Raw genomic sequence first — 23,467 nt, 5'->3', positions numbered from 1 at the left:
AATTATGTCAAACCTGCTTTCTTTACAGACACCCAAATTTCACCATCTGTAGCTGCCTGACCTACCTTTACTCTGTCCCCAAACCCCACCCTCTACCAGTTTCTCTTTGCTAGAGTCACTTAATCCTCCTAGGCATATCCCAAATCACTCATTCTTGTCTCTCAAGTCTTTCCTAGTTTATGTTCATCTGTGGCTGGTAAAACTTGCATCAGATGGTCCTACCTCTAGTTTTGTTTTTTTTTTTTTTTTGCGGTACGCGGGCCTCTCACTGTTGTGGTCTCTCCCGTTGTGGAGCACAGGCTCCGGACGCGCAGGCTCAGCGGCCATGGCTCACAGGCCCAGCCGCTCCACGGCATGTGGGATCTTTCCGGACCGGGGCACGAACCCGTGTCCCCTGCATCGGCAGGCGGACTCTCAACCACTGCGCCACCAGGGAAGCCCCTACCTCCAGTTTTTGACAGAGGAGGTTTCCGTGTGGGTCTTAGCTGCCAGGGCCTGACTTAAGACCGACCGCCTGACATAAAAAATTTAGAGAACTTAATGGAAACAGCCAACTCTCATCTTTAAGGGGAGGTGAGTGTAACAGATAAGCAGGAAAACTAAAGAAGCCAGAACTATAAAAAAATTGAAAACTAGACCTTGAATAAATTTGAATATTGATCTCACTAATGAATGTTCCACCCCACGATAAATCTCGATAAAATATGGCGGCCACTCTTCTGCGGCAGAGTATTGCACCAGAGCTCTGGTGAATGCAAGAGCAGCCTTACCTCACATTCTGGAGACGTCTCCAACTGTATCTGACCACTGTAGGAATTAGAGGGAAAAAATGATACAAAGTGGAATTTAAAGCAAAAATATTTCAATGTAAAAAGGTAAAATACATTGTTATAAAAAGGTCAACATACTTTAGTGCAGAGTCTTGTAATTCTAAGTCTTCTGCTGAGTCCACAGGGTAAAAGTTTACAACACTTCTCTCTGTAATATCTGTGCTTAATCTAAAGAGTAAGGGGAAAAAAGTGTTACCCAATGTATTAAACTTCCAATAAATTCTACTGCTTTTAGTCATATATTTAAAAGTTATGTCTATTGTTAAGATTTAATAATGAAAGGTTTATGGTAGAAATTTCAAACTACATGGTATTTCCCCGCCATGTGCCAAATACAATATAATGTAGTTTTAATATAATTTTCCATGTGCTTTGGTATCAAAATCCAACTTGTTTGAAATATACTAGTAATTTCTGATAAGGTCATAATATTCATAGGTAGCACACACTAAATTTTATTCTAGAAATTTATTAGTTTACAGAAGCAAGTTGTTCTATACTATACTATGCATGTACTATATTATGGTATATGTACCAAGGGCATTTGTTTTAACAGGAAGATCTCTTTGATAGACCCTAATACTCTCGATTTAAAAACTAAGAATTTATAAGCAATTTGATATGCATTTTAAATTCTGAAATTGTCTTACAGCTTCTGAATTTCTGTGATTTTAAGAGCTGAACTTTTTTTTTAAGATCTATAAAATAAGGAATTTCTATAAGTCATATACAAGTCATAAAGCTATTTTAAAAAGTAGGGATAAGTTCATATTACACATGGCCATTGAAAATGGTATCAAACCAACAGTCAGAAATCCTTAAGAAACCAACACAAAAGCAAAACAGGATAGCAATATTCAACTCAATTTTTTGATGCTAAGGTTGTGTGAAAGATAAAGCTCTAAAATTTAATCCTGTAATCAGCGGCTTGACTAACACAAAGAAATCTGGATCTAGGAAATACGAGATAAAGGAAAACCTTAATGTGTACATAAACTTTATATTACTATTATTCAAAAGCAGCTAGAAATAAGTGACCTCTTGAAGTGCGCTCTCTCTTTATTAGGACAAAAAACAGGACTCCTTCTTTATCCCTATCACACTGGCGCAAAGACACGTTATTATCAAGTTAGGATTGTCGTATTATAGTATCTATTTCAGGATGTACAACAAAGATCTGCAGCCGCCAAATGAGTGGGTTATTGTAGGGAGGAAATTAAATCCCCATAAAGTTTTGCAACGTAAATAATTTTAAAATAGCAATCCATAAAGACGCAAGTCAGCTATCCCTTGGAAGGGTACTCAAGGCTGTTTTCTTCCACGCCCACCATGCTGACTTGCTTGACATCCTTGGCGACTCTTTGCCTCAGACCTTTCCAAGCTGGAGGGTAATCTGCAGATCCTCAGTTCATCCCACTTCTCAGGAAAGATGATGCAACTGAGGTCCGGAGCGGGGAGCCACACCGTCCAGGTCACCCCGATCTTACACTTGGTTCCAGTCCCACATTCCCTGGCCGCTGCCATTTCCATCAAACAAGGCTGTTCTTTTTCAATTTGGGGCTCACATCGTAATCTCGAATTTGTAAGAAAAGTTTATTGGAAAAGTAATACGAAATGTAGAGATATGAAAACAATATAAAGTTTGAGCCCAAGTGGGGCCTTCTCTCTGTCACACCGTGTCTTCTAGGCTCTGTCCCGGACTCACATTCCCTTCCCATTGATATGCTTGCCCTTGGGAACCTCATCCCCTTACACTACTTCTGTTAGAGCAGCACCTTATGAAAGTAACTTTTAAACCTAAGTCTCGAAGCCCCAGACCTAAACGTCTAGCCGCTGAATGGACGTTGTCACATTGCCACCTTGGATTTTACTCAGCAGGTCCTAAACTGACCCCAACATCCTCCTCCTAAAAACCTGCCGTTCCTCTTGGTTCCCCATCTCAGATGGAGACATGAGGGGTCAGGTCTAAAACACCTTGGACTGTTTGTTCCCTCCCACCCTCACCATCCACTTCAAACAATCACCAGAGAACTACCACCGTACCTACCACTGTGTATCTACAATATTTAAAAGTATAAAGAAAAGTAGTAATTTAGAAATACCCACAGAAAAAAATCCATCTTAATATATTTCTTTCTAGTTTTAATTTTTCCTAAGCTTCTTATACAACTGGGACCTAATTCTATTTATATCGTTGGGATCAAACTTTATGCATTTTTTATTCTATTTATATCATTGTGATCAAACTTTATGCTTTTTTTATACTCTTTAAAGTTAACATTATATAATGAGCAATCTAAGATATAGTGGAAAGTTTAAAAAACATTTTATTAGTCACATATTCCGTCTTAATAATGACCGAAATTTAAGTATCTCCAAATTGTTGGATCATTTCCTTTTTTGCAAATATTTTGCTGTTAAAAGTGCCTCTCCCCTCACAATTGCTGTTCACATCTCCTTGTCCCTTAGGATATTTTTTAGAATTAATTCAAAAGTTTTATATCTATTTTTAGACTATGCCTACAAACTACAAGGATGTCTTCTGGAGTGGTTCTGCCTGTTTACCTTTCCACCAGCAGTTCATTTATTATTTCAAATCTTCACAACACTAAAAGATAAGTACTTGTAGCCCGTCTTATAGATGAGAAAACTGGGGTACAGAGAAGTTATATAACTTACCCAGATTCACTGGTATTAGAGCTGGGTTTGCAACCAGTATCTGGTTAATTAAGGTATGTTCTTCTCCATCAATGCTATTTCCACATTCCTTATCATTTCTCTCTCTCTCTCTCCCTCTCTCTCTCTCTTTTAGGATGTGAAACTCAGCTCACTGGCACTGTGGGATTCTCACTGGCACTCTGGGATTCACTCATCACCCTGTTCATAAATTCCCAGAATGTGGTGTGATTTCCACGCTTACCATATTATCAATACAAGACCACATTATCTTCATGTTTAAATTCCCAGGATCCCTGAATAGTTTACCAGGGATAAGCTTCGGATCTATTTCTCTATTAGTACGGTAGTTGTTACCTGATACCAGGTATGCTGCTTTACTGAAAAATATTTTGTCTGTGGGAATTCCGTTATCCTCAGCTAAGAAACCAAAAAATATACCTATATATAAAGTGCTTATTATTGATAAAGACTAATTCAATTCAAAAATTATCTTGTCACCCAAATCTTTAGAAATACATGATTTAGTTAACATATATTTGGCACCATCAGAAATAAATATGGTAGTTCTTGATAAACCAAGTCTTTCCTTTTTGGAAACTCTCTTATATTTCTCTATTCCAGGGGTTTAAACTTCAAGCTATATAAAATATGCAATTTGACCGTATTTCTGTTGTCTAAGAATTATAAAAAAATTGCCCTATGAATTCCACGAAGGGCGAATGAATTTCATGAAGGGATGGAAAAGCGGGGAACTGCTCTCAGTCCCTCCAGAAGTTTGACTCTTACTTACGGATCTCGGGAAAACAGGCAGTTAAAATGACTTTTCTTTGTTAGTGGTTAGTGCTAAGCCCATACTGTGTGTATAAATATCTTAGAAACTGAGACAATGTACTCAATAAATTAGTGTACATTACTGACACCTGAAACCTGGGCCAAGGAAAGACACACATACCTGTTGGGATCTTGCAGCAAATCCACTGCTTCTCTCAGCTGTTCAATCATTGCTATATTCATGTCCTGGTCTTTGGATGAACTTATTCTGCAACATGAAACCAAGCTTTAGACTGAAAATGATCACTAGAACATGAATAGCACCTAGGTTCTTAAGAACAAACTTATAAACATCCATCTGACACCGCAAAAATGATTTTTGACAAACTCAACATTTTAGCGAGGATGTGTCAGTACCCTGTGGGGTGGGCTGCCAGAGTGTAGCAGAAAGAGCTGCTGGGTGGGAGGAGCCAGCTAGGCTGTAAGGCAGCTCACACGAAGTCTCAGTGCCCGTGGGCAGTGCTCACCTGTAAAATCAGGGCAATGGACTGGCTGGGTAGTTCTCACGCTGTACTTTCCTGAGCCTGAGGGGTATCCACAGGGGTGCTCAGCTACGGCGGGTCCGCACTACTTCCAATTCCAGTTCAACCAGCCTGGCTCAGTTTTTATTGCTTTCATACAATATGGGACTTCAGTGTGGGATTCTGGTTCCCAGGCCAGGCTCGTTAAGCAGCAAAATCACCTAATGGTGCTTAAAAAAATATGCCGGGTCTGATACTCCTAAGTCGATCTGTCTGGGGCTTGGACATTTTCTTAATCAGATGATACTGATTTTACAGGCAGGGTTGGGAACAATAGATATAAGCTTGAGAATGGGGTTTCCAAAGCTTTACACAGTTTAAAAACTCTTTCCCTATAAAATCCTTTTCCCTATAATTCTATGATCAAGCTAGTTCTCCTCGGCATCACAGAAATACATCCAACAAATAGCTGGTTATACTGGACAGTGATTTGAAAGGAACTCTGCAATATTTTTCAAGGCCAAGAGAGATCTGCTCACGGTTACTGCTTTCCGTTGCAGAATATAAGCCAATGTCTTTCTGTAAGTGGGGAAACTTTTAAACAATGGAGTAAATTCTCACTCAGGGGAAAACCCTCATGAGGTTTAATGGACGGTCCAGGCCTACACGCCAGATCATGGAAAACAAAATCCTGGGAACCAAAAACCTACCCTCTGCCATATGGTCCAAACTCAATCCCCCTGAGTGGCAAACCAGTAAAGTGGTTTACCGTCTTGTTAGATGGAGCACTCATGCCCTCCTGTGTAAATCTTTATGCGATAGAGTAGAAGCGCTGTCCATCTGGTACGAGATCCCAGCCCTCTGTAACCCTGGGGCAAGATAATCAATCTCCCTGTGCCTCAGTTTTGTCATCGGTGAAGTGAGGGATAACAATAGGACTTACAGGATGGTTGTAAAGGGGAAATGAGTTACTACCTGTGAAGTATTTAGGACACTGCCTGGCACGTGGTACGTAATAACTGTCAGCTATTACAATTATTAGACTTAAGACCAAGACATTGAGGTCTATGGTTTTCTCAGATCTTGAACTTGAAGACTCTGGGGAAAGAAGTGGGAACAGGACCACGTATCACTTTAGGTCCAGTTGTCGGTTTGTTCAGAGAAAGGAAAGTAAGCTAGAATCTCTAGTCTAGAAATTCTATCTAATTTCCTGAATCACATTCTACCCACAGCCTCAAATCAGATAAAACTCAAGGCCAAGGAACAGGTATGACCTGGCACGGTATGGCCCCAATACTATGACAGTAAGCATAAGATAGAGGAAAACTTGCAACTTCTGAGCAATATCGTTGAGTTAAGGTATCAGCTTGCTCAAAGAAAAGCGGACCAAAATTCTCTCAGGACAAGGCTGCCATTCTGCCTTCAACATGAACTTTACAGGACGGTGGCTCGTCACCAGCCTTCGGTACTCACATCCCCCCGGATGGCCAGTGTGCGTCCTCTTCTATCCGTAACAGTTCTTCACAGGTCTCAGTCCTTTCCTGTGGACAGAACACATGGGTCTTCTGAGAGCCACTGGCTGTAACAGTCAACAGTCTAAACCCACCCTCATCCATATTCACAACAGCCGAAAGGTGGAAACAACCCAAGTGTCCATGAATGGATGAATGGAGAAAATGTGGTCTATACGTACAATGGAATATCATTCAGCCTTAAAAAGGACGGAAATTCTAACACATGTTACAACGTAGATGAACCCTGAGGACATCATGCTAAGTGAAATAAGTGAGTCACAGGAAGAAAAATACTGTATGATTCCACTTACATGAGGCTCCTAGAATAGTCAAATTCATAAAGACAGAAAGAAGAATGGTAGTTGCCAGAGGAGGGGGGGGGGGGATTGGGAAGTTATGGTTTAATGGCGAAAGAGTGTCAGTTTTACAAGATGAAAGAGTTTTGGAGATGGAGTACACAACATTGTTTTGGTTACACAACAATGTGAATGTACTTACCATTGAACTGTATACTTAAAAAATGGCTAAGATGGTAAGTTTTTATGCTGTATGTATTTTGCCACAATTAAAAATAAGATAAAATTTTAAAAAAGAAGAAAAGAAAACCTGGCTGAGGACTACAATACCTGTTAACTTAGAAAACAGTCAGAAATGCAAAGCTTAACTCCATTCATGATTGCCCTCTTAGCACCTCCTGAGGCTGACGGATACCTCAGCTGGGCTTGTCAGTCACATGAGAATGTGCATTCTGATGTTGGTGAGAGAAGCAGTGTGTGTGTGTGTGTGTGTGTGTGTGCGTGCGTGCGTGCGTGTGCGCGCGCGTGCACGCACCCGTGCACATGCACACTGTTAACAAAAAAGGAAGTATTAACGACAGAAAAATGCCTCAAATTGCATCTAATAGTTTTCACATGTACAACGTGCAGATTTCACTGAAATGCACCCCCCTCTTAATATCCCAAAGAAACACTGTGGTGGGAGGATTTAGAAAGGCGTGTCCCACTGTTGGAACTCCCATGCGAGTCTTTCCATCTTGATCTCTGACACAGAGAAATGCTGCTTTAACTCAGCTGACAGCTAAAACGGAAGCCATCCCCGAAGGGGCAAACATTCCCCTAGCAAGGAAGGAACAACAGGCAAAAGGACTGTTTTCTGTGTCAAAGTCCTGACACTTCATTAACGAACGCAGGCCCAGCCAATTCTCCAGATGTGTCACAGAAAATAAGTCTTTTTCTGAGGAGGTATCCAGCTGCATGATGTCAACCTCTGGCTTGAAAAACACTCAGACTTTTTCTATATAGATTATACTTTTGGTGCATTGTAAAATCAATATATAAATTACTGTGCCTCCACCCAAATGCTAGTGAAATTCATGGGTGAAAATATACTACAAGAAACAACCAAGAAAACATGTTCTTATCTCTTCCTGTTGGGTTTCAACTATAGGAGCCATGGGTATTTCCTTCTAATTTTCAGTTTCATAATAAAAAGTAGCCAATAGTAGAAAATACACTTTTTTTCAGTATGCAAAACAGAGGTATCCTGGGTTTCTTTTGCTAAGTTAGATGGTGACACAGTGGATGCACATTATTCATGGATTCTGTATTTATATAAAATCTATGTGTCACCCCAAAACCAATACTCGTGGTGCTTTTGCAGATCCACGCAGAGGTGGTGAAAAACTGGAGTTCCCAACCCCAAAATGCACTTCCCAGCTGAGGCTGAACAAGGTAGCGAGCGACCTGCTTTCTTGTTTCAGCTCTCAGACTGTAAAAAAGCGTCCTTTTCAGAGCCTGTTTAGTATCACATTTTCACAGTTTTGTGCCTTTCGTTGGTGATTTTGCTGTTTAAAATGCCCTCTAGCATAGTACTGAAGTGCTGTCTTATCCTAAGCACAAGAAGGCTATGATATGTTACTGTACCTTACAGAGAAAACACCTGCGTTAGGTAAGCTTCCTTCCCGCACGAGTTACGGGGCTGCTGGCCGCAAGTTCAGTGTTAACGCACTAACAGTACATATTAAATAGGGTGTCTTGAGACAGAAATACACATAAAACCAGGTTATGTACTGACCAGTTGACAAAAATGTGTGACCAGAGGCTCGCAGGAACCTAACCCTGTATCTCCCGTGGGAACAACAGTTCAGGATTGGATAATTCAGTGTTTGAGGAAACTATCAAATAGAACTGCTGGGCTTCCCTGGTGGCGCAGTTGGTGAGAGTCCGCCTGCCGATGCAGGGGACGCGGGTTCGTGCCCCGGTACGGGAGGATCCCGCGTGCCGCGGAGCGGCTGGGCCCGTGAGCCATGGCCGCTGAGCCTGCGCGTCCGGAGCCTGTGCTCCGCGATGGGAGAGGCCGCAGCGGTGAGAGGCCCACGTACCGCAAAAAAAAAAAAAAAAATAGAACTGCTGTGAATACGGATCCCCCGTAGTTACAAAAGCAAAAGATGCTTACTCAGTGGAGAGAAAACAGGAGTGTATAAAACACAGAACTCTTGATCGTCGAGGACTGAGTAGTTCAGCACACTGGCTGGCAGTCAAACACACTCTCACAGACGTTCAAAGTGATGCAAGTCAAGGGTAAAATGGGCCTGAATTGAAGCGTACAGCTTTTAGTTGTAGATTTATGTTTTATTTTATTGGTAGCGTGCTTCTCCACTTGCCAACAGAAGCCTCTTGTAGGAGTGGGCACTCAGGAAACATTTGCTGTAGATTTCTACAACCCATTGGCTCCCCTAAGATTCTACACCACAGGACCCACGCTGCAGAGCAGCCATTCCCATGGAGCCCTGTGCATCCTGAAATCGCTAAATCTAGAAGAATCTGCTTTTTTGAAACAACATGTTTCATTTTACTAATCACTTTAATTGCTTTCCTTCAAGGCTTCCATCTTTACTTTAGACCCTCAACTTCAGATAAACTCTTCATAAAAGAAAGACAAAAGCCCAATTTTCCATGTTTTGCTGACAGACTTGTCTCAGAGCTGACAGACAGGCATCAAATCTGGGAGAGCCTTGTGAGAACCACTGGCTGGAGAGTCACAGAATGAGGTTTTTACTTTCGGAAAATGTCTGGCAGCAGCAGGGGCGGGACGCTGGGTGCTCAGCTGGGGTAGGAGGGACTCATGCTGTCCTAAGAATAAGCAATGATAAAGGCTCCACTGAAGTCATGTCAGTGGGGGTGGAGGACAGAGAGGAGGCGGTGGGTGTGAGATATTTTGAAACAAGAACTGATGGATTTATGATGGATTAAATATACAGAATAAAGAATTAGGTTTTCTAGAGATGTATGTCGTATGAGAGGTTCATTATCTTTGTCTTGAGTACACCAGAGTCTCCTACAGTGTACGATTCAGCTGTTTTCCTCCCATTTCCCTTGAAGGTGATGCCCAGAGACGTTCGTTGAGACAGAGCCCAGCCATCCTAACACCATCCTCAGGAAATAAGAACCAGCACCTAGAGACCCCGGGCCTGACTTTAACACAGTAACTCAGAGACCACTGTCTCTCACAAGCCACAAGGAACCTGAATTTCACCAAAAGGATTATCTTCGTGATCCTTGGGTGCCACGACCTGAACCAAAAGGACTGGCAGAAACGTACCAAGGCACCTAATTGTGTCACAAAGTGGAACCTTAACTACCAGGTTTATAAAGGGCTAGTTTTTCTCTTGTTTCTGCCGCTCCTATGATGATGGTTTGCCTGACAATTTAATGACTTCATCTAACATTTCAATACCTCAGCGCCACTACACCTGTTTATGAATGTGTCCTCAGAGTGACCCTTCTAAAAAGGGAAGACATTCATTTCCAGATTTTAAAAGTCTCCATTTTTCTTCTTTTACTATGAATATACTCCCAAGAAAAACTAACGTACCTAGAATATGTTGAAAAGCATGTGAAACTTTGTTTTACCTTTTTTACTGGATGGTCATGGTAATTCTGATAACTTATACAATGCACTGACTACCAGAGAGCTGAGTCATTTCTGAATACAAAAGAAAATCACCCATATACACAGACAAACAGAGAGGTACGGATGAAAGGGACAAGCTCCTAATATCGGCAAATAGACACGTCGGACTTTGAGAAGATGTTATAAAGGCCCAAGGAAGGTGGTAGCAAGCTGACATTTAAGGTGATGGATTGGTAACCTTGAACATAAATTCTAAGGCGCCAAACAGAAGTAAATAAGTTAAAAAATTATTATCCTCCACTTGCCTTAATATAGTTTATAAATTCCGAATGGAGAATGTCTGTTCCATGGGAAAATCGGTCTCTTTCTTCTCCTGAGTTCTCATTGTCACTCACAAGGGAAGGTGCTGGTTGAAATTCCTGATGAAATTCTCCTATTAGGAAAATATAGAGAGAGATAGAAAGCTTGATTTCATAAACAGATAAGCAAAACATAGATGACTGTAAAATACATCACCTAGTTTTTCAATCTTCTCCCTGACCTCTTCTGGAGGTATACGAATGACCCAAGTTTTCTCCTTCCAAAAGGATGTGAGGAAAAGGTGAAAAATGGAGGAAGAAGAGGAAGAAAAGTAAAAGAAATGGAAAACCCCAAATCAAATGAACTTAAAAGTCAAGGCCCCTATATGGCTTAGTTCCTTATGAAAGAAATGAAATTTCCTCTTATTTTTTTTTAAGGAACAGAGAATAGAAAGTATAAAAGAGGGCTTTTTGTGCTCTCAGCAACGTGTGACAAGTAAGTATTTCAAACTCAAAATTCCGTAGTTACCGAACAACTACTAAATGGCAGGTAAAATACCAAACATTTGGCGGATTTAAAAAATTAGTGAATGGGACTTCCCTGGTGGTGCAGTGGTTAAGAATCTGCCTGCTAATGCAGGGGACATGGGTTCAAGCCCTGGTCCGGGAAGATCCCACATGCCGCGGAGCAACTAAGCCCATGCGCCACAACTACTGAGCCTGTGCTCTAGAGCCCGTGAGCCACAACTACTGAGCCCGCGTGCCACAACTACTGAAGCCTGCATGCCTAGAGCCATGCTCCACAACAAGAGAAGCCACCGCAATGAGAAGCCTGTGCACCGCAACGAAGAGTAGCCCTCGCTCGCCGCAACTAGAGAAAAGCCTGCGTGCGGCAACAAAGACCCAACGCGGCCATAAATAAATAAATAAATACATTTATTTTTAAAAAAAAAATTAGTGAACAACTGCAAGGAAGAGTGTGGGAAAGGACTAAAATAAGGACCCAAAATCATAACAACAAAAGAAGTGACTATGATGAGAGCCACATGGAGGGGAAAGCACAGAGCTCATCCAACAGGTCTGTGTTCTAGATGGTGCAGGAGAGGTGAAAGGAGGAAAAGCAGATCTCTTCTCTCTGATCTGGACACTGGGAAAGAAACAAGTAGGACCACACCACCTTCAAGGACTCCTAGCCAGCAAAAAATACCCACTTCTAGAACAGAGGGGAGAAAAACTGGTGACAAATGATATAATTCTTTTATTTTAAAATATTTGCCTAAAACACTACCTCTTATACTGCATATATTGTTACAAAGCTTATCTAAATTACTAACGTGGCAGTCATATTTTTGCATAATGTATACAGTTATAGTTGGGGACAATGTATGGTTCCAATCATCATCTCAGATAAACAAATGCTAACCTTAAAAACCTGAACATAATAAGTGAAAGCAAACACTAGAGTGTGAGTTGGTTTAAACAGTTCTCCCGTCACTAGGGGGGTCAAGGCAAACTATTAGGGAGATAATCTGCATATTAATCTAGTTCTATACTATCCACACGTCATCAAACAGTCTCTGCCACAAATGTAAACATTACATTTTACAGTTTACTTAAAAGTCACTGAATAAACAGAAGCAGTCAAATTACTGTCATAATGTTATCGAATGAGGGCTACTCACCAAGATATGAAGTGTATTACCAGGATTTTAAAGTAGGCAAGACGTAGAGTGTTTAGTGATCACCTGGTGATTATCAAAGAATCACAGGCTTTTAGAGCTACACAAAACGTTACAAATCACCTCATCCAATCATCTCATTTACAGGTGAGAGAATTAAGGTCAACTGACTTGTTCAAAGTCAAGTAGATTCCTGGGCACACATCCCAATGTCATTTCCCACCCTTGCATGTAGTTAGACGTGACCCCTGGGCCTGTGAAAGGCCCAGCCCACGCTTTCCACGTGGCTGGTAAAGTTCTGTTTCTCTAACTGGGAGCTGGACCCTTTGAATGGGATTCCTGGAGCGAACCTCCATGCTCCTTCCCCTTTAGCTCGAAACAGATGGACTTGGAAATACAAATTAATATAAATTAAAGATGCCTGGGAGTCACTAACTCCCCTTTGGACCTACTTTGCATTGTGTTAAGTCAATGAAATTTGGGGATTTTATGTGTTACAATAGCTAGAGTTGTCTTAAACAGTGTATCTACACATCAATTTTTTTTTCCAGTAATGGATTTAAAGAATCTTAAATAAATCTTTAAATGAGAATAGCTCTACTATTACTAGCTACATGACCACTGGCAACTTACTTAAACTGAGACTCACCTATAGAACGGAGATGATTAGAGTATCCATGTCAGAGTTTTGAATTTTAAATGAGATGACCTTCACAGATTAGCACAGTGCCTGGGGCATATGAAATGCTCAATAAACATTAACTATTACGGTTGCCATGTTTCCGCATATTTTAAACATAGCATTTGAAACTTAAAAACAAGCTTTTTCTCCCCATCCTTCATTCTCAGACCTTTAACTGGACTAAGGCGATGGCAGGAGTCCTCCTTGATCTGTTGTTCTTCTTCCATGATATTTGACATTGGCACGTTGAGGCTAACGGTGTCTTCATCAGAAGGCTGAAAAGAAACAGGACACTGCCTCATTCAAGGGAGAAGTGTTATCAATATAGATTAAGAGAATGCTACGTGATTAAAAAAATATATACTGTGATTCTCACAAACATAATATGGAGTAAAAGACACCAAAGGACAATACCACTTATATAAGTTCAAACATGGGCATAAATAATCCATGGGGTTTGAAGTCAGGATAGCGGCTGCTCTTAGGTCAGGGGCGTGGGCGCATGATGGGGGCTTTGTGGGTGGCTGGTAAAGTTCTGTTTCTCTAACTGGGAGCTGGTAATGAGTGCGTTCACTTTGTCAAAATACGTCAAGCTAACACTCACGTACTTCTCTGTACATATGTTTCGAGCTGAAATTTTTTCAGGTACCTGATGATATTTTCAAACCTAAGAGCCACAGTCAGGGCACTGAGAAGGACTGAGTAACACCTGAGAGAACAAAGAAATAACTGGAAATACACAATACCATACCAGCCCTAAGTCTAATCGATCGCTTCAATAGTAATGGTGCTCTGAGATCTGACAACACAAATTTACCGAAACTATATCAAGGCTTCATGTGGCCAGTCCCAGAAAGCAGGCAGTCAGCCTCTGGGACAACATCTCATTTGTTTACAGTGCATCTTACACGCAACATCAAGCTTCAGTTTCTTTCCCTGTTTAGGCTGAGGAAGCTGCTTTAAATATATAAGAAGCTGCTTTAAATAGATAATATATAGTACTTAAAAGGAACAGGGGTTCTGTGCAGTTTTCAAAATAATGCTTCGATTTAGTAATCAGAGTTAGTTCTCCCTGGGGGTCTTGTTTCCCACACTAACTGATGAAGTTTATTCAGATAACCCATGATTCTGTCACAAATGAAATACGAAGCCTCTTTTATTTTCCTATGTCTCCGTTTTGGCGTCGCTATTTCACGAAAAGCTTTTCAAAATCACAGGGATCAGGACCCTCCACAGAGCACGTTTCTGTGGCTTTGCTTCTAAACTCCTGAGGCTATAATTTTTCACAGCACAGTGTTCATTTACTTTTGGACATGTGCACAGATCGTTCAGAAACTGGCAGAAAACAAATGTACATTTCATTCGTTGCACAGCTATTCACTGAGCCTCACATTTTTTTGCTTGTTTATCAGAGTGACAAATGCTAAGTCAACCAATGGCAACAGCGAGAGAAAGGAATCAGGTGTGACTTCTGAACCCCACAATGAGACGTAAGCAGGAAGCAAGACTGACTGATCACAGATAATAAAATATTTGCCAAATAAAGTGAAAATAGAAAGCTACACAGAATAATCCAGAACCCTTATCCTTGTAAAAACAAACATTTCTAGGAGGTGTTCTCAGGTAAGGAGGCCACAATGCAAGACAAAAAAAAAAAAAGCCAAAGGGAAAATGTACACACTTCATTCTGTTGAACATAATCCTTTCTGTAGTCCTTCCTTCCACCCTCCTCCCATCTTAAAAACTTATTAGCAAAATTCCAAGATATGCATCTAGTTAAAAGGAAGAAAATAAACCCTTGGCCTCCTTTTAGAATATTAGCATCCTACTTATACTAAGTGAGAACAAAAGGATAATGAAGTTCTTTGTGTAATGTTTTATTAATGAACTTAATTATCCTTAGAAGGCAGATAAAGGATAAAGCAGAGTCTGTTTTAATTTAACAGAAAATAAGCTCGGGTGAGTAATTTCTGAAACAAAGGGCTATTTCAGGGGACTTACGAGTTTTAATAAAGTTAAGGGAGTAGAATTAAATACAACTTGTAAAGCAATGTGTTGAGTATTTTCTCCCCCAGGGAATCATAGTAAACTATTCATGTAGGTTCATGAGGGTAATTTTATTTTATTGATGCTGGCCTTCTTTTTCTGCCTACTACTCTTCTTCCTTTTGAAATATTCTGTATTAGAAAGCTTTTAAGGTATCCTAGTGCTTTATGAAGTATTTTGTGGAAAATAAATTCGAATATCTTAGCTACATATTAAACCTCAAAGGCCTTAAGAGAACAGGGAAAAGGCAATTTTCCTGGACTTATATATAGTAAAAATGTGGATTTCTTAGACAGGGTAATTGACCTACTAAGTACATCTTCAAAGAGTATTACAATGTTTCAAAACTCAATAACCACAAAAACTCAGTAAGTTCCCTCAAAAAAGGAAGGCCTGACAATACATACATCCCCTACTCCAGCTATCCCTCCTAGCTCTGCTGGTCAATAAACCCCATTTAATGGTTTATTAGTGACAGATTTTAGGGAACCTAATAGACTATACATAAGATAACAAATGTTCTAACTGAGCTATATATAACCACTTTACAAAGCTCCAGTGTGGGAGGCCTCTTAGCTCACAAATAACCAAACTTATATCCAATTATCTGAAAACAACACAATCTAAGAATTTCAGGAAAACAAATATTGATATAAAAATTACGGCTACTCAAAAATGCATTTCCTGTGGGTAAAATGCAATGTACATTTATAGTGGGAAGCAGCCGCACAGCACAGGGAGATCAGCTCGGTGCTCTGTGTCCACCTAGAGAGGTGGGATAGGGAGGGTGGGAGGGAGACGCAAGAGGGAGGGGACGTGGGGATATATGTATACGTATAGCTGATTCGCTCTGTGATACAGCAGAAACTAACACACCATTGTAAAGCAATTATAATCCAATAACGATGTTAAAAAAATGCAATGTACATTGGATTCCTTAACATTTATGCAGGCATATAACAACTTTTTCCTGAGTTACTCTGTCACTTAAAAACAAACGTATATATTAAAATGCCTTCCGGGTTCTTGCACACCACTTAGTCATTTCATAATATTTATTAAGCATGCAAGAATATTCCAGATAATGTGAGGGGTGTGGTAGGAGGGGAAGGAGATAGGGACTCTATTCTTGAGACATTTCCAAAACATTAAAGATTCAGAAAAAGCTAACAACAGTTAATATTTACATAACAGAGGATTTCAAATAACTATCACAAGCATCATCACATGTTCTCATGCAACTGCCTTTTATCCGAAAGGAGTACAGCAAATGCAGGTAGATATATCTAGAAGCACAAAAGGAAAAAAATCTGATCACGACTTTACCTCTGTGGCAGATAATCGCTTGTCTCCATTATCACTCCCAACGCCGGAGTCAGAATCCTTCTTGCTGGGTTAGATGCCATCGATATTGAATTCATTTAGAAAAAATTAAAATCACAAAGTTCACAACAAGAGACATCAACTTATATTGATAAATAATGACTTTACTAAACAAATTTTTATTATTACCAAAAGACAACAAATACGCCCAGTATTGAAAGTTGTTAAGACAAGGACCTAATGAAAATCAGATACTTGTACCGTCTAAATATGGTACAAGATAAATTCTTTGTGTTCAGAGTTTCATGGATTTATACTCTACCTGAGTGGCCTGTTCTTTGAAACAGTTAATAATTTTCTTATTTTATTGATTCTAGCATATGAAAAAGCAAAAACTACCAATTGCTTTTACCTCTTAGGTTATGAAATTTCCTAACTTTCAGTAATTCTGTAAACTTTTATTCAGTGACTAAATAAATTTGATAGTATGTTTAAAACAATAAAGTAATGAATACATATTTTAAGCATTATATAAAGGTACCATTAGGGTAGGCTGAGATTTTAAGTCACTACAGTATATTTACTTTTTTTAGTAAAAAGTTCAAGAAAGATTTCTGCAATGAAGACATTTCAAAAACAACCTGCATTTCTACAAGTGTGTTCAGTGTGAGAATTTTGTTCTCCGAAAATTCAAGGCCCAGTTTACACCCCAAAATGGCCAAGTACATGTTAAATGATTCTAAAACTTCCATTCTGAACAGGAAACGGCAAAAACTATGCACAGTGCATTTTTAAAAGACAATTTAAAAAAATAAAGTCTGCATTTTTTCTTAACAATGTTCTGGAAGCATATTAAAAATTAACTTAAAAAACCATGTCTCTAACACAACATTGTAAATCAACTATGCCCCCCAAAATTTTTTTAAAAAAACAAAAAACCATGTCTCAGTTTGATGTGGTTGTTTTAAATGATAGGTAAAAAATACATATATTTATATTATAGATCTTATTTATAATATGTGCACACACCCATATGTTGCACTCAGGAAGGACTGATTCTTGATTAGGAGAGGGTAGTTGAAACCTGCCAAAATGTTATCAACAGCATCAATTTTCCCTTTTTTATTCCAAAAGTGTTCGAGACTCTGATGTATAAATCTGCATTGGCTGAGTGAAACAAAAGGATTTTTGGAGTTAGTTACCTGGAGCGCCTTGGCCTAAGCAAACTCTAAACGGGGGCTTCTAGCCGAGGGGGGTCACACTCACCCGTCTTCCACGTGCTGGTGTAAATGTGGCCTCTCTATGGTGTGGAGATAAAGGGAGTCGGTTGTCTTAATCTGGCATGCTTGGATGCTGAGATACTTAAATATGTGCACTTTGCCCTTAGTGCAAATCTATGGAGAAATTAATTATAAATATTTTTAATGGCAAAACAAAATGTAAACACTAGACATCTCACTCTGTATAATTTAGTTTTTGCATTTTCACTTTAAGTAACACGTCAACGATGACCACCAAATTTGACCTCTCCAAAACAGGTAAGATTTTAGGCAATCATTTCCTCCAAATTCTACTTCAGTAGAAAACCATGTTCAAGAAACTTCTAGTTTCTCTTGCACTAAACCGCAAAATTCTAAGAGAAATACATTTAAGTATAAATAGTGTAAAACGTATATACGTCAGATAACTAACCTGGTAATGTTCCAATTCTGAAAGCATATATACTTCATTCTGTTCTCACATAGTTTAATATTTGAGCTTGAATCTTGTCTCTAAATGACTGACAATATTTTAAAATGGTTAAACTCTAGTTTCCAGCTAACTTCAATGTAAGGAATCTATTACTCCTTTTGTAATCCATACACTCCATGAAAAAATTTCAAATGCATGTACAAAATGATAAACATAATAACTGAATAAGTGAAATCATCAAACATCATAATTCTGGGATTGCGGTGAGCAGACAGTGAGGCAAATGGTGGTAAACAATTTTGATGTCACAGAAGACAACATACTGCAGTCAGATTCACACGAGGTTTCATTTTTTAAGAGATTGTGACAGTTTATGATCATTACATTAATTCTGCAAAATATCAACAAACCAGTTCTGCTGAGAGTTGCTTAGATGCTATTGATAGCCTATCCCCCCGGCAACAGCTTCGCTGTGAGACCCCTCACCTGTGCTGGAGGAGACTGCAAAGGGTTATTCTCAAGCAGTAATACTTGCAGCTGCTTCATCTCTCTAAAACAAATGGGAATCACGAGCACTTTATTGCAGGAAAAGTCAAACTTTACCAAGGGAAGATCTACTAGTTCTAAAAGAACAGGGAAAAAAAAAAAAAAAAAAAAGAAAGAAAGAAAGAAAAAAAAAACTCAGAAAGCAACAAGATTAAATGGCTAAACACATTCAAAAATTTTCTGCTTATCTGGAAATATATCATTTAGCATAATTAAAACCAAGTTGTGTATTAGGAATATAAGTTATGTATATATAATACTTTACTAAAGAGGAGAGGAAAGCTTTCATTGGGGGCCCAACAATTTTTAATTTGTTGTTATTTCTGATACGAGCTGGAAACACTTGACATATATAACACCTATTGTTTAAAAAGGCTTTTTTGCCAGTGAAACAATCACATAAGCCACACCACACAAGATATGCTTATGTTTTAACTTCAAACTGTTTTCAAACAGCTTGCTAGCTTATGAATAATATGTTAATTTCAACATATTCTGATGCATTCCGTGTATGTGGGCTGGCAGAATCTCAGAACGAATTACTAGAAATGTGTTCTGGATTGTTTAACTCCACTTTAAAAAAGAAATGCTATCAAATTTGGAACTCTGCAACAGACCCTGTAATCCTGATTTGATTAGGCTTTATTCTACTGCTTTAAAAAAGTCTTCTGTAGCTCCACAAACAAGACAGAACATTATATTTAGCTTAAAATCCCCACCCAGTGGCATAGCAAACACTCAGTAATTTCAAGTATTCCAACCGACATTGGCAGCTGCAAGAAACGAAGTCAAATATATTCCATAGAGCAAAGACGCTGAGCAATGCCAGAGTAGGGTGACACGGAGCAAAACACCAAGATCTGAGAGGCTTGAGAGGGTGAGAGGCTACAGAGGGTTCATTTCAGAACGGGCCTCACGTTTATTATGAAACCTGGTAAGGGAGGATTCACGGTGCTTTCAAATACTCAAGGAATTCCCAAGCAGATGAAGGGCAGGGACTATAGGAAGAAGAGGAACAGAAAGCGGTGACCTGGAGAAAGAATTCATACTCTCCCTCCGCTCCCCCTGCACTGCTGGAGGTTTTTCACGTTACTCAGCTACACTACTTCATGTTCCCCCAACAAAGGTTCACTTAGCAACCAGTCTCTGCAAATTCAACTCGCTCTGGGTGTAGAAGGGACTTTCCTTCTTTCATACCTTAGTGAACTACTTTGTATTAGAGAAAAGAGTCATGAGATTGAAATGCAAGGACAAAGACACAGGAGCATCAGCTCAGCAGCTCCCAAACTCAGGTCCATGATAGGCAGGCGGCTGTGTAACAGAAACTCAGGATGTGTCTTTTTAAATCTTTTTTATTGAAGCATAGTTGATTTACAATGTTGTGTTAGTTTCAGGTGTACAGCAAAGTGATTCAGTTATACATATATATGTGTATATATATTCTTTTTCAGATTCTTTTCCATTACAGTTTATTATAAGATATTGAATATAGTTCTCTGCCAGGTCTTTATTGTTTTTCTATTTTTTATATAATAGTGTGTATCTGCTAGTCCCAAACTCCTAATTAATCCCTCCCCCACTTTCCCCTTTGGAAAGCATAAATTTGTTTTCTATATCTGAGTCTGTTTCTGTTTTGTAAATAAGTTCATCTGTATCATTTTTTAAGATTCCACATCTAAGTGATATCATATATTATTAGTCATTCTCTGTCTGACTGACTTCACTTGGTATGATAATCTCTAGGTCCATCCATGTTGCTGCAAACGGCATTATTTCATTCTTGTTTATGGCTCAGTAGTATTCCACTGTGTGTGTGTGTGTGTGTGTGTGTGTGTGTGTGTGTGTGTGTGTACACACATTACATCTTCTTTATCCATTCATCTATTGATGGACATTTAGGTTGCTTCCATGTCTTTGCTATTGTAAACAGTGCTGCTATGAACATTGGGGTGCATGTATCTTTTTGAATTGGAATTTTCAAACTAGAATTTTTGAATTCTGATTCAAATTGCATGTGTATTTTTTAAATCGCCCCAAGTAATTCTCTGCTCAAACTCAGCTCTCCCACCAATAGCGGGATAAGTGATTCGCCTCAGGTCTCACTCGTCCTGGTTGCCTTGAAGAAGCACATGGAGAGCAGTGGGAGGTGAAGAGAGGAGGTGAAGCCAGAGGATGGCATGGAATCAAGGAAGTCAAAGGGAAAGGGAAAGTAAGATCTTTCCAGTTAATGGTTCGTTTTGAAAACAGGGCTGAGAATTAGGGGGACTGCATGTAAAAAGAGTATCTCCTTGCTAGAACTTCCAGTAATATGAATCCATCTCTCTGATGGCTAACTTGACTCCCTCAAGTTAGGCTGGCAAATCAGGGGTGATTGCTTTTCAGCTATTTGCCACTTAAAATGAAGACTTTTAAGCAAGACTAGAGAGCTAAGTGCTTCGAAGACACAGCAGGAGTGGAAGGAAGGCGACTTACAGTTAAATAAAGTAAGAAATGGTTTTTATAATGACAATTCCTTTTAGTGCCTGTTGGGGACACAATTACCATCTTAGTTTAGGAAAGCTAGAATCTGACATCTTCACAACAAGGAAACGAAGGAGAAAATGATAACTCCAGCTCAGAAAAAGCCAAAGAGACAGAGCAGGAAAAAAGGGGTAAGAGAAAAACTAAAAAGAAAAATGAATCCCGCTCCTCTTTCTCCATTGCAAAGAGGGGCAATGCATGACTACTTTAATGTTCTGTCCATTCTGGTGCCAGAGAGAACAAAATAGAGTCTCCCTGTTGCATTAGTTGTAGTATAACCACCACAAGATTGATGTGGGCAATTAGTCCACAAACTTTTCCCCCCTCCTCAAACTGAAAGCATATGAGGAGGGGTACTAAAGAGGAAAAACAAGTGAGTAAATACGAAAAGTCTTTAAATTCACTGCCTGAGAGCATTATCGATGCTCTTTTGTTAACAGAGTTCTCCAGAGTAAAGCAAAAAGAAACTCGATATTCAGGAAATTATTTTTTTTTAAAAGAAGGTTTTCCAGTGAACTGACGTGTTAGCTCTGAGTGTATATTAAAATCTTAAGCCTGAGAAAACATAATTATGAAAAGTATAGAAATTTGTACGTGATCTTTTTAGGAGAAGGAGTGTTTTTAAGTTAAGCGAGCAACGAGTGGTGAGAGAAACAAATATCTTGGTTTTACAGATGCACTTTCTTCCCACATGTTTCTAAACCATTACAGGAAACACTTAAATGATTAAATTAATTTTTTCCTTTGAAAACAAGAGTTCAATAATTTGTGATGACTTCTCAATAATTAACCTAAGAGCTTAAATTTAGATGAAAGTTTTCTTTAATGTTATGAAAGGCTATATGATTATAAATTTGCTGTTAGTAAGAGTTTTCTCTTTCTACTTGCTCAAACCAAGAAAAACAATTTCATCCATTCAGAACTGGAACTGCACAATGACAAAATGAAAAATCAATGTTTTTATACCAAGTCATCTCAAGTAATAAAGTAATAAATCTTTAGGCCGAGATAGTTTCTAACTCTTCTTCTTTAAATACTAGCCAGCATGAGAAAGGTGAAGATGGCAGATAACACTTACAACTCCCATCTATAGAGCACATTACATGTTATAAAGTTCTTTCCCTTTCTTGAGCTCCATTTTCTTGCCTTGAATAATGAAGCACTTCAAGCCAAAGATCATGAAGCAGGAACAGAATAATAAAAATCAGGCAGCTCTCAAATAGCTGCATTAGAGTCAGACTAACCAAATGCTGACTGTTCCCAAATATACCCTTTAGCTTATCAGGCATCCTAATGTGCTTAAATGAAGATGATAGAAACCAATGTGATCTCTGAGAACCAGAGGATGTTTTGGAGAAAGCATACAGTGTCCTGCTGCTCATCAACTCATTCCTGAGCAGGTCCAAACGAGGATCCCAAAATGTGAAATTCAGATCCAGCATGATCTACAAGGCTACTTATCACCGTTCTTAATGGTATAACGTTTCTGAATAAATATATCTTTTTTTTTTTTTTTTTTTGCTGTACGTGGGCCTCTCACTGTTGTGGCCTCTCCCATTGCGGAGCACAGGCTCCGGACGCGCAGGCTCAGCGGCCATGGCTCACGGGCCCAACTGCTCCGCGGCACGTGGGATCTTCCCGGACCGGGGCACGAACCCGCATCCCGCGCATTGGCAGGCGGACTCTGAACCACTGCGCCACCAGGGAAGCCCTGAATAAATATATGTTTTTTTATTTATTTTTGTTTTATTCAAGTACAGTTGACTGACAATTTTTTTTTTTGGCTGCGCTGCATGCGGGATCTTAGTTCCCCAACCAGGGATCGAACCCATGTCTCTTGCAGTGTAAACACGGAGTCTTACCCACTGGACGGCCAGGGAAGTCCCTGACAATTTTTTTTATCGAATATCTTTTTATTTTAACTTCAACGCAACATATCAGAGGCACACAGTATGGAAGCCCAGAGCTGCAGGGTAGGGTTTGCCCGTGTTTGGCTCCTGGGTGGGGCTGTGTGAGGGGCTCAGTGTTCGTGCCGAGTCTCCATGCTGAGGCTCTGGAGCCATCCTTGCTCCAGGCTTCAAGAAAGTCATCAAAACAACCAGTGGTATCAGCCCAAGCTTCACTTCAGCAAAGGCATGCCCTCGCCTGCAGCACGGATTCGAGACACTCAGGGTTCCCGGTCAGGGCTCCCAGATCCCCAAAGCCCCAAACCCTGACTTCTGGGTCTGCAGGACCAAGTGCAGCAACTAACTACTGACTGGATGTTCCAGGACATCCACGTCCATCCATACCAAAAGCCATTCATGTTGCCTCCTGTTAGGAGCTGAACTGGGTGCCCCCCAAATTCATATGTTGGAGCCCTGACCCACAGTACGTCACAATGTGACTGTATTCGGAGACAGGGTTTTTAAAGGGGAAATGAGTTAAAATGGGGTCATTAGTGTGGGCCCTAA

At 39.7% G+C, this 23,467-nt stretch overlaps 1 protein-coding gene across 11 annotated transcripts in view; it reads right to left on the bottom strand.

Moving 5' to 3' along the window:
- Positions 1-23,467, bottom strand: part of LRCH1 (leucine rich repeats and calponin homology domain containing 1) — a 200,131-nt gene that overhangs the window by 52,121 nt on the left and 124,543 nt on the right. For 8 of the 11 annotated variants that reach the window (XR_003434741.1, XM_027116262.1, XM_027116260.1 and 5 more), the window contains 10 exons: positions 18,435-18,571; positions 17,523-17,650; positions 17,286-17,423; positions 16,260-16,323; positions 13,057-13,162; positions 10,533-10,660; positions 6,275-6,342; positions 4,462-4,548; positions 909-998; positions 771-807 (listed from right to left, as the gene is read on the bottom strand). Coding sequence is in view for 9 of the 11 variants with exons in the window: in XM_027116262.1 (XP_026972063.1) it covers positions 771-807; positions 909-998; positions 4,462-4,548; positions 6,275-6,342; positions 10,533-10,660; positions 13,057-13,162; positions 16,260-16,323; positions 17,286-17,423; positions 17,523-17,650; positions 18,435-18,571 (983 nt within the window). In the remaining 2 variants the exon portion in view is untranslated. Of the gene's footprint in view, positions 1-770; positions 808-908; positions 999-2,158; positions 2,404-4,461; positions 4,549-6,274; positions 6,343-10,532; positions 10,661-13,056; positions 13,163-16,259; positions 16,324-17,285; positions 17,424-17,522; positions 17,651-18,434; positions 18,572-23,467 lie in introns of those variants that run through there. The other 3 variants (XM_027116255.1, XM_027116258.1, XR_003434742.1) reach the window with 2 other exon arrangements.

Source organism: Aethalodelphis obliquidens, unplaced genomic scaffold (genome assembly GCF_003676395.1).
Source record: "Aethalodelphis obliquidens isolate GAN/ISIS:26980383/991018 unplaced genomic scaffold, ASM367639v1 scaffold16, whole genome shotgun sequence".
Lineage (NCBI taxonomy): Eukaryota > Metazoa > Chordata > Mammalia > Artiodactyla > Delphinidae > Aethalodelphis > Aethalodelphis obliquidens.
Note: the sequence above shows the minus strand (reverse complement) of the source record. Positions and strands in the feature narration are given on the sequence as shown.